General features: G+C 41.6%; 1 protein-coding gene across 1 annotated transcript in view; it reads left to right on the top strand.

The window, feature by feature from the left end:
* The first annotated feature begins 1,200 nt into the window (after positions 1–1,200).
* Positions 1,201–12,006, top strand: part of COBLL1 (cordon-bleu WH2 repeat protein-like 1) — a 185,328-nt gene continuing 174,522 nt past the window's right edge. Inside the window, exon 1 of the mRNA XM_012655818.1 lies at positions 1,201–1,444. Within this exon, the coding sequence (XP_012511272.1) occupies positions 1,377–1,444 (68 nt within the window). The 5' untranslated portion in view covers positions 1,201–1,376. The remainder of the gene's footprint in view (positions 1,445–12,006) is intronic.

Here is a 12,006-nt window from a genome sequence, read left to right as displayed (position 1 = left end):
CAATTCTTAGATTACCATCAGACATGATATTGTCCAGTCCTCATATCCTAGCTGTTACAGTCTTAAAAAGAAAGAACTATGCCTCTGAAGACAGGGCAAGCTTAAACCTGCCACCTATTAGAGAGATCACAGTGTCACAGGTGCGCTTTTAGCAGAACAGCAATCGTAGAGGTCAAGTTAAAAACACAAATTTGAGAAAACAACCCAAGGTGTCGAAGGTCAGGTTGCAGGGAGGACAAGCCGCAGGCCCCGTTCTGCGAGTTTCTCTCCTCACTTCCGCGGCGGCCGGGTCATTCCCTCGGGTTCTCGCAGGGCAGGTACCCTCCCTGTCTCCCCACCTGTCCGGCTCGGGCGCGCCCGCCTTCCCGAAACGACGCCCTAGCGGTGGGAAAAGGAACACTTCGGCTGGGAGCTTCCTTTCCCTTCGGCTTCCCCAGCCGGACCCCAAAGACCCGAAGCCCCGGGGGAAGGAAATTCCGACTCGCTCCCGGCCCGCCCCCGCCGCGTTCCTCTCCCCGGCTCGCTGCCTCGCTCGCTCCGATGCCGCCGCGTTCGTCCCCACTCCTGGGCGGCCGTGTGGCGGAGGCGGCGGCGAGCTCCCGGGCTCTGGGCAGGGAAATGGGGCAGGGTGAGTGCGAGCAGGCTTGAGGAGAGGCCCCGCAGCGCCCGGCACCCCGCCCGCAGGGCAGGGCAGGCGCCGACTCGGCCGGGCCGGCGCGGGGCTGAGCCTCGGAGGGGCTGCCGCTTTCTCCTCCCCTCGAGTCCTGCTCGAGAGCCGAGCTGCAGGCGCGCGGGCCGGGGGTGGGGGCAAGAGTAGGAGAGGAAGCCGCAAGAGAACAGGCGAGCTACAGTCCCCTTTTGGAAAGAAAGTAGGAGCCCTGGGTGGGAAAAGAGCTCAGCCTTCCCAACTTTTCTTCGGGAAAAGTTTTCCCGGGGCGTTTTGTTTGTGCAAACTCGGACGGGGGAGCCCGGGAGTGCGCTGCCGGCGTGGCGGCGATGCCGGTGCGCCTGGCCCCGCTCCTCCTCCTCTTCCAGCCTGGGCAGCTCCGCTCGCTCCCTGAGAGGCGCCAAATGGCTACCCAGTAAACCCACGGGGCGGGGGCTGCAGCGCCGCCTCCTGCCGCTGCGGCTGCGGGCGCCGGCTAGGACCTGCGGCGACGGCGGCGCCCGCGGACTGGGAGCCGGGGCCCGCAGGTGGAAGCGCACCCGGGAGGCGGGCCGGCCTGGGCTGGGTGGCTCGGGCGGGCTCTTGACGCGCGGCCAGCCCTGCTCCGGCCCCGGGAAGGCGCGCGTCCCGCCCTGACCCGCCGGCCTCTCCCACCCCAGCAGTGACGCGCCGCCTCGGAGCTGGAGCCCGCGCAGCGCCCCGCAGGGAGATGGACGGCCGAGTCCCGCTCCCGCAAGACGCCCCGGCGGCGCCCACGCCGCTCGCCGCCCCCGCAGGGTAAGTCCAGAGCGCCGCGCCGCCGCTTCCCCGGGAGGGCGAGGGCAGCGAGGCCTCAGCCGTTTACCTGGCTGGCAACTCGCTGCCCTGCCAGCGACCTGACTCACGGGCCGTGCTGCACGCGGCCCGAGAGGCTGCTTCCTCCCGGCCTTCTCGGAGGCCAGCAGGAGTGAGGACTGGGGGAGTTTTTGATTGCTTTCCCTCTGGGGCTGCCCTGGGCTGCCCTGGGTTGCCGAAGGCCAGCCGAATGCCAGGAATTGGGTGAGAAGTCCGGGAGCAAAAATTCTAACAAAGGGCCCCTTGTTGGGGCTCTGGAGGAGCAGTGGACGGTACCTGTAAGTGAGCTCCTGGGAAGGGAGGAAAAAAGTTTCCTTGGCCAAGAGCCGAGGCCTAGGCAGGTGAGCTACGTCAAGGTGACTCTAAGGAAGGGGCTTTCTGCAAGCGGGTGGAGGGCGACAGGAGGGTGTGCCAGCTGTCAACACGCATGACAGTTCCGGGAGCGGGCGGGGTGCGTGCCTTTGACTGGGGGTGTGTGTGCCTGTGACCAATTGCTGGTGCCAAAACCAAGCGCAAAGTCAGATTGCAAACAACTGAACTTTTCTTTTTATCCTTACGTGTTTGAGGAGAGATTGGAGGGGAAGGGGCTGTCACATGGTGAGTTAATATTAAATGAAGCATGTCTTCCTGCCAGATATGCTAATAACCACCCTGCTAAGCTTTTGGGTAAACAGTAATGAGAACAGGTATTTCTGCAAGAGATGAGGGGAATCTGAAAATAACCTTGGTCCTGATAAATAGTGCAGGAATAACTTGGGTGCTAGTTGAGCTTCTGAAGTGGGAAGCTCTTCAGATGTGGTGTGATGTAGTACAACTTTTTCTTACAAGTGTTCCCCCAACTCAGTTTCTTTTCTTAGTTAATCTGAATGCAGAAATGCCCTAACGAGAATATGAATATTTCAGAAATAGAAATGTTAAGGAAAAATCGTTGTAAGTAATGAATGAGACTTGCACAGTTTTTCTGATTTAAGAGTGGAGAAGTCATTTTTCCCTGGAACATGACAAGCGTTTCCTTAGAAGCAAGTCACAGCATGTTTATTCATCAGAGACCATGCGAACATTGGCAGTTGTCTAGAGGAAACATGGAAAAGTCTCAAAGCAACATGACTAATCTAAAAGATATTTAGTATAATGCTTACGTAGAGGCAACATGTAGTGTATGAATTCTTTCATTTTGCTCCAATTAGTTTTCTGTCCCCTGCAAATAGCCCTATTGCTGTTGACTTGTCCTTCTTTCCCCAGGTTTTTCATTGTTTAGATATTTTCATATATCCTTCCATATGTTCTCACATTAGGTGGTATGAGTAAAGAAATACATTTGTAGAAAGATATGTAACGCAAAAAATCAAGGTCTCTGCCGAGACCTTGATGGTGGGATGGTTTTCAGAATACTGAAATGTATTCAGGTACCACAAAAGATGGAATTAAATTGGATTTGGAAATAGATTAAGGTGCTATTTGGGGAAAAAAAAAAAAACCCCATATGCCCACATACCCAAAATACACCCATGGGTGTTCAGAAATCAAATTATTTGAAGTGAGGTCAGATGGCTCTGTGATGAAGACATGGAAAGAGATTTTTAGTGACAAGCATGACTACAGTAAGAGACTTTGGATTTTACTTTCGAGTATTTAAAGGTTTAACTGGTAAGTTCTTTGCTCTAAGAGAATGTGCAAAAATGCTTTATCTAATTTCTCAAATATTTAAGGACTTTTGCCCTTCCCTCTCCAAATTTAAGGAGGACTATCGGAAAGATGCTTCCACATCTTACGTAAAATAACACCACCACTGTATCATTTTACCTTACGTTATTCTATTCAGAGAAGTTATTACTACCTGAAAAATATAAACATAAAAAATTACTTGTATACTTCATCTTTCTTCTTCCACTTGTCTATCTTGTCCTTTGGCATATTCTGAGTGCCTGTTATATGGTATTTGTTGAATAGTATTCAGTATTGCTTTTGTTCTTTCTCAAAAACCCAGAACATTAAAAAGGTTTAAATTGTGCGAAAAAATAACCGAGATAAGAGTATTTAGGAGGTGTCAGGGAACAATCTTAAAATAATTGTTAGGTTTTAGAAGTAAATTTCTTACTGTAAAACTGACTAATTATACCATTACTCATTACTCTAATAGCTGAGGAGGCCCAGTTTAGTCCTTATTTTTGGTATTACTGTTTGAAAGAATTCCTCTGTAATTTTCCTAGTTTTACATTTTGTAACAAGTCATTTTACCTTGTGACAGGTCTCATTCTCCGTATTTTCCAAATGAGAATCTGAAGCCTATAGGCACTGAGTGACTTTGTTGAAGTCCCACAGCAAGTTAGTAGCAAAACCAGAAAAAGAACCCAGGGTTTTCATTGCCTACTTCATTGTGTTGATTGCTTTTAATCTTTTCTTGACCACGGTATAATAATCTACATTTTAAATACTTCATGTTTCATCAGTAACTCAGTACTTTTTTTTTTATACATTTCAGGTAAAATGTGGTTGATGTCCTCCTCCCCACTTGCATTGTTTCTATGATAAATTAACATATTCAGGGAATGACTGATAGGAAAAGTAATTGTTTTATGGCTATTCAGCTGCTGCTTATCTAAATACCCTAAATAATAATTACTGCAAGGGTTTAAAAGTTTTTCAGTGCCTTCACACATTTAACTCAATTTTAGCATCGTACAATATTGTAAATTACCTTGGATAGGTGGCATTTTCTACGTTTCAGTGGAGGCAATGGTACTCAATTGTGGCTGCTTTAGGATCATGTGATGGCAAAGTCCCTGCCCTTAAGGGGTCTGATGCAGTGATCATCTTGAGTCTTTCTTCTTGGCCTCCAAGGTACTGCCTTAATCCCTTAACATTCTAGATTATATCCCCCCACCCCTGCTTTTTTTTTTTTTTTTTAAGAGACGGTGGGGTCTTGCTATGGTACTCTGGCTGGTCTTGAACTCTTGGTCCCAAGTGATCCTCCTGTCTTAGTAGCTGGGACTGTAGGCCTGTGCCACCATGCCCTCCCTCCCCCGCTTTAGATCCCTTTCTTAATATGCAGACAGATATGCCTCTTTCTTTTTTTGACTCTGAAATTTAAATGTCAAAAGCTTAATTGTCCTTGTTCTGAGGGATCTTAATGTTTTAAATCTGAAAAAAAAATTTCAGGAATGGCCAGGAGAGGAAAGCTCACTTTATATTTGCAGCTTCGGGACTATAGAGTTAATTGGAGAGGTAGTAAAAATTAAGGTATGATTTAGCAGCTGCTTTCTTAACCTTTTGTTTGGGTGCATCATTGGTTCTAAGGTTTTACTGACTGTATGAACTGAGTTCTTGTTAGTAAACACTTACTGAATACTTTGAAACACTTACTGAATGGTTTGAAGGTGAATGACTTGAGAGTTACCTGGGGTGCTTTCTTTAATAGCCATGCTTTTACACCCCTACCCATTCTGATTTTAATTGGCTTGGGCTGGGACTAGGGCATGGATAGTTTTAAAATACTGCTCAGGGCCATTCTAATGTGCAACCAGATCTGAGAATCATTAAGTATATATTAACAGCTGAGACAGATAATGCCAGAAATGAAATGGATGCTGCTGTTAATCAATTGTAGGGAACTAAAGATTGAAACTTTCAGTGTTATTTTGCTTCTCTGAAGATTTCATTTAAGTGCTTTACAGTATTTTTAAAATTTTTGCTACTTTTTGAGGAAGTATAGTAATTTCATTTTACAATTAATGGAACTGAGGCTCAGGGAACCTAATTGATAGACTCAAGGACGCACAACTGTAAGGAATGGAAAAGTATTAGAAACAAGCTCTTATCCCAAACCTGTGTTCTTCATCACTAGGCCTGTGTTACCCAGTATGTTTTCTATGGTGGATTATACTGACTAGCTGAAGATTTTTACTGAAAGTAGTATTATAGATACATTGTCTTGATTCTTTTTAAAATCATATTTATATTTTTAAAAAACTTAAATTCCAATGTATATTAAAAAACAATGTCTAGCATTTAAAAGGAGGCTAAATATTTGGGTTATGTCTTCAAAGTCAGATTTAACATTTTTATGTGTTTGGGACAATTTAACTCTTAGTAAACTAACAGCCTTCTTTTGTCACATGACAAAGTCTACTTAGTTTAGGCACCAATTGGGCACCAATTATAGCAAAATTTCAAAAGTAGGATTTTTGATTACCAAATAAGAAAAATAGGCCGGGCACGGTGGCTCACGGCTGTAATCCTAGCACTCTGGGAGGCGGAGGCGGGAGGATTGCTCAAGGTCAAGAGTTCGAGACCAGCCTGAGCAAGAGCGAGACCCTGTCTCTACTAAAAATAGAAAGAAATTAGCTGGACAACTAAAAATATATAGAGAAAATTAGCCAGGCATGGTGGTGTATACCTGTAGTCTCAGCTACTCGGGAGGCTGAGGCAGAAGGATTGCTTTGCTTGAGCCCAGGAGTTTGAGGTTGCTGTGAGCTAGGCTGATGCCACGGCACTCACTCGAGCCCTGGGCAACAGAGTGAGACTCTGTCTCCAAAAAAAAGAAAAAGAAAGTGGTATATTAAAAAATGCTATACTTCTCCTTCGAAGTCTAATTTCTTCTAAATGAGTTAGAGGATATTGAATAACAGTAGTATGACCTAACATTTTTACTGAAATGCCAGGTGTATTTATATAATAAATGGCAAGCTTTGTGTTAGGACAACTGCTTTCATTTAATTAGTCAAAAACTCATGAGCCCTTACTTTATATAAAACACGTTTTTCAGGGCACTAGAAAATTGGCTTCTAATCTTAAGAGCTTTACTAAAGAAATTACCTATAACTGCAGGAAAAAAAGAAACATGTTAGTGTAGAAATGATAGTTTGATCCTTGCTTAAAAAATTATGGTGGTGCTTAGAACTTAAAATGCAATAGCCTAACTCATGGGTCAGCAACCTATGTCCTGAAGGTTAAAAGGGCCCTTTACCTGCTTCCACCCACCCCCTTTTTTCCAATTCTTTTTTTATGGTGGTAAAGTATGCATAACATAAAATTTACCATTTTAACCATTTTTTAAAGCATACAGTTGAGTGGTATTAAGCACATTCATCTTCAGCCATCAACACCATCCATATTTATGACTCCTTTCACCTGGCATAACTGAAACTCTACCCACTAAACAATAAGTTCCCCTTCTCCCTCTCTTCAGCCTGTGGCAACCACCATTCTACTTTGTCTCTATGATTTTGACTACTCGAGGTACCTCTTGTAAGTGAAATCATACAGTCTGTCTTTTGTTGACTGGCATATTTCACACAGCATGATATCCTCAAGGTCCAAACATGTTGCAGCATGCGTGTATCAGTACTTCATTTCTTTTTATAGCTGAGCCTCAGTTCCATTGTAAATGAAGTGAACATACTTCCTCAAAAAGTAGCAAAAATTAAAAAAGTACTATAAGCACTTAAATCCTTAGAAAGGCAAAATATTCTATTGTTTATATTGACCACATTTTGTTTATCCAGTCATCCATCAATGGCTATCTTAGTTGCTTCCACATTTTAGTTATTGTGAGTAGTGTGACTATGAACATGGGTGTGCCAAATACCTCTTGAAGACTCTGCTTTCAATTCTTTTGAGTATATAGTTAGAAGTAGAATTGAAGAATCATGTAGTAATTTTATTTTTTATTCTGAGGAACTGCCATATTGTTTTCTACAGTGTTTGTGTACAATTTTGCATTCCCACCAACAGTACAGAAGGGTCCAATTTCTTTTCACAAAGTGTTATTTTCTAGTGTAACCCCCTTTCCCCTGTAGTAGCCATCCTAATGGATGTGATGTCTCATTGTGGATTTGATTTGTATTTCCCTAATTAGTGATTTTGAGCATCTTTTCATTGGCTATTTGTATATCTTCTTTGGTGAAATGTCTGTTCAAGTCCTTTGCCCATTTTTAAATCTGGTTTGTGTTTGTTGTGTCTTTTTTTTTTTTTGGTTGAGTTTTAGTTCTCTATATATTCTGGATATTAATCTCTTATCTTCCACCTGTGTTTCTGAAGAGTTTTATTGGCAAGTAACCACACTTATTTGCATACTATCCACAGCTGCTTTCACGTTATAGTTGAGTAGTCCAGATAAAGACCATATGGTCTGTCAAGCTAAAAATATTTGCCCTCTGGCTCTATACAGAAAAAAAGTTTGTTGACCTCCCCTTCCCCAGCCTCACTTATGAAATCAGTAAATGAAGTAGTGATTATTTAATTGAAAATTTATTTAGTATGAGAGACTGCTGAGTATTGAATTTAAATGTCAGTTGGAACAAAATGATTTATATTCTGTTTGCATGAAGTAAAATACATCTTTTAATAAAGGCTTTTGCCGAATGGTGATTGGTGATTGATTTCTTTTTCAAGGGAAGACTAGGCTTGTCCCCTTGGCAAATATTTCAGAATTTTAACATAAGATATTGGAATTTATTTTAAAGAGAAGTCTAGACTTCTGGGCTGGAGAAACTTTCATGAAAAATGACTGATAATATGTTTAGAAACAAATGTGCCCAGGAGGAAATGGACCAAAGGTGGAAGGAGTTCCTATCTAGTTTTTTGAATCTAAACCTACTTTACAAGTCAAATTGTCTTTATAATTTCCAGCAGGTGTTTTTATTGTTGTTAAAGATATTTCATATCCTCAAGCTTTTAGTGTTCTAACATGAGTATGATAGTTGTTATGAGACTTTTTTTTAATGACTTTGCTTTGCTAAATTTTTTTCCCATCTGTTACAGTAAAAACAAACTAAAAGTATGGGAGAAAGAAGTTTCCCATGACTATTTATAAAGGGCCAAATGTCTTCAGTTTTGCTTACAAACTTCATATGAGAGGAATGAATTCCTTGGAAAAGACTCTCAAAGACTGGCTAGTCTTTAGAAAAATGCTAGAGTGAGCTTGAATTATTTTTTTTTCATACAGCGCAAGTTCACAATACTGTCTTACAAAGTTAAATATTTTGAAACTGTTCACTTTAGACATAAGAAATTTGTGGAGGTGAATTTTGGAGTATTTTGACAAAGAAAGTGCTTTAATTGGGATAGCCATCTCAGTATTAAGGCAGCAAAGAATGTAAAGGTAGGAGAAACAGTCTGTTAAGTGCAACTCATAGAAAGTTGAAAATTTAGTTCCGTTTGTAGCTTTTATTACATTTTAAATAGTTAGGCTGGGTGTGGTGGCTCACACTTGTAATCCTGGCACTCTGGGAGGCCAGGTGGAAGGATTGCTCTGGAGTTCGAGACCAGCCTGAGCAAGAGCAACACCCCGTCTCCACTCAAAATAGCAAAATTAGCCGGTGTCGTGGCATGTGCCTCTAGTCCCAGCTGCTCAGCAGGCTGAGGCAGGAGAATCGCTGGAGCCCAGGAGTTGGAGGTTGCTGTGAGCTATGATGGTGCCAATGCACTCTACCAGGGGCAACAGAGCCGAGACTCTGTGTCAAGAAAAAAAAAAAATAGTTAAAGCTTTATAAAGATTGAAATTACCAAATTTCATAGGCAATAAATTAAGCTGTTAATATTTGGGTCCCTAATACTTGTGGTGCCCTATGTTGGGAATATCCTGATTATATACCTGCTTTTCCACGCTCGTATCTGCTCAGGGACATATCTCAGAGGCAGGCCCTCAGGAATGGGGTGGGAGAAAAGCACGGGACCCTACAGAATTGGGTAAGTTCCTTTTACTCCCTAGAAAAGTAGCCTCCTTCAGGCTTTCCAGTCTGGCTGTGAGCACAGAGCACTGAGGTGCTGGGTGAGCAGGGAAAATTACCTCCTGAATCCCTCGCTGTCATTTTCTCCAGTTACCCTTGTTCTCCGTTGGATTTCCCAGTTGAAATCAGAGCTTTAGGAATAATATAAACAATTACTTTTTAAAGAAATTATGGGTTAATAGGACAGAAATTTTCCTTCGTAATGACCTCAGACTTGTAGAAAATTCCTGTGGACATATTTAATGGTTTAAAATGCCATATTTGGGAGGATTTGATTTTTGAAAATAGCCGAAGTGTATATATATTTATAAAGCCAAAGAAATATATATTTCAGATGCAAGCTTTTGAAATGTGGTTGAATAAGAACCTGAGTTATAATAGTTTGGGTTCAAAATATGGTTGGTTGTATTTATAAAATAATGATTCTGATTTTTTTGTATAATGTGTACATTGGCTTTAAATAGGACTGAATGCCAAAGGCATCAGAATATGTCTTTAAAATGATAGTAATTGTTGGAAAAAGTACATTGTTTTACAGTATGATTAATTCGAGGGATTAAGACCAAGTAATTGATAGACATTCTGGTAAATTTGTTAAAATTAAATATTCCATTTCATTTTATAGTCTAATATCACAGCTTATATACTCATAAGATATATTTGTAAGGAAATAGAGTAAAGATGCTCAAACCTAGGCAAGACATTTATCACCAGTCTTTGAGAACTTTCATCTCTCTAATCTGCCTTTAATGCGCACACACTCGCTCATGCTATTACTTCTGGAAAAATGGAAGTGAGGAAGTATTAGATGAGTCCAAGGGGAGTAGTGGTGGCAGAAGCCAAAGTTTTAACAGCTGCTACAGTTGTATATTGGTTCAGATGTGCTGGAAAAACAGGAAACTGAGCTGCTAAATGTGAAAATGACTACTACTCTAACATTCCCAGGCCTGCTGGATGTGCCATAGTTTCTAGGCCGATTGAGTCAACAGTAGTCAAGAAAATTACAGGAGTCACTGAATTTATTTTCGTGTGCTAAAGTGGATGTAAGTTATATGCAAAGTGGAAATGTCAGAAAAGCAACCCTTTGTTTCTCTCTTTTCCTTTAATGTTTGGTATTGCTTGCTGTATCGCTGCTTTAGTAGAATTGACGGAGAGAGGGGGTCATTGTCTTATAGGATGGCATCTGTATTTCTTGGCGTGTAGCAGCTGCCATTATTCTCACGTATCCATGATTCAGTTATTTTTGGTGGCAAAAGTCCTGAGCAGAGTGTCCTACCAGACTGTAGGAGTGAGTTCTTCCTGCCTCTTGCTCCTACATAAGGTGTGGTGTTCCCCATTTCCAGAGAGTAGCTAGAGATGCTTTAATTTAAAGCAAAAAATCATTTTTGCTACGCCTCAGGAGAGGAAAGCTGAAAGTGGCAGAGAAGAACATCAACAGGTGAAAATAAGTGAATTTTTAAGTTCTATGTTGTGATCCTATGTTACCTGTCTTTTATCTTTAGTTTTCTTTTTCTAAAAGAGGGCAAATTTTATTGTGATTAGTTTATTACCTATGAACTTTTTTCCTCTCTAGGAGAATGAGATGGGACTTCATTGGAATGAAAAATATTTAACACCAGTGATCTGAAGGGGAAAATATGCTCATTTTCCTCCTCACATTTTAATCGAGACAAATTTTATACCTAGAACCTATTCTAACTTCTAGTTTACTCCAGTTCACCAGACATCATTTTTGAAATATAATCTGGTTTGAAAGGAACAGTATTTAAGAGTAATACCTTCTGTTTGTGATTCTATATGTATGTAGAAATATGTATGAAATTTACTCTTAGATGGTGCTAAGCAAATGCAGTTCTGAAGTTTGTGCCAGTAACCTTGTGAAATCTAGGAATACGTTTCCAGACGACTTCAGTTCTGTGGTTGTAGGTAGTATAGCTTTGAATTTATTTAGGGAAGTTTTAGACTTTCTAATCAATTCAAATTTAATTTAATATATAAAATTTAATAATGTCCGGAAAATATCCAGCCATTGCTGATATAACCAGAATGGTTTGCGCCACATTAATGTAACCTGGCAGCCAAGGAGAGTGGATTGTTATGCGCATTCACGAACAAAGATGACTTCATTGTACTGTTAATAGTCAGTGGGGTGCTAGACACTGTTGAGTATGTGTACTGTGTGGCCATTGCGTTCAAAATGACTGAGCAAGTAGAGCAACAAATCATCAAATTTTGCCTTAAACGTGAACATTCCTCGAGGAAGCTATTTGGATGATTTGGGGATGATGCAATGAGTGCAGTGCAAATAAAAGTGTGGCACAGAAGCTTCAAAGATGGCCAAGAATCTGTTGAAAGTGATCCATGTTCTGGAAGGCCTGCAATAAGCAGAACACCTGAGAATATTGAATGTGTACGGGGTAGGTTAAGAAATGCTGGGAGTACCGTGTGAGGTCTCGAGGTGCCTACTTTGAAAAGGGGACTGAGGAGGCATCATTGTCCTATGTACAGTGTTTTTTGTATCTTGTGTAATCTTCAATAAATGTCTCTCTTTTTTTCCTATTACGTGGCTGGATAATTTCCGGATAGCCCTTGTACATATTTGGGTTGCAGTACTTTGGGATTTTCATTTTTTTTTTGTATCATATTTAGGACACTATGCAGGTTATGCATGCTTGAATTAGTGGCAGTCCTAAAAGTTATACGAAAAGTATAGAATGAATATTTGCTATAATTTTTGGTAACCCAAATCTATTCTTTTTTATATTCTCTCAGATA

Source organism: Propithecus coquereli, unplaced genomic scaffold, assembly GCF_000956105.1.
Source record: "Propithecus coquereli isolate 6110/MARCELLA unplaced genomic scaffold, Pcoq_1.0 Scaffold49, whole genome shotgun sequence".
NCBI lineage: Eukaryota > Metazoa > Chordata > Mammalia > Primates > Indriidae > Propithecus > Propithecus coquereli.
This window is presented reverse-complemented; position numbering and strand designations above follow the sequence as displayed.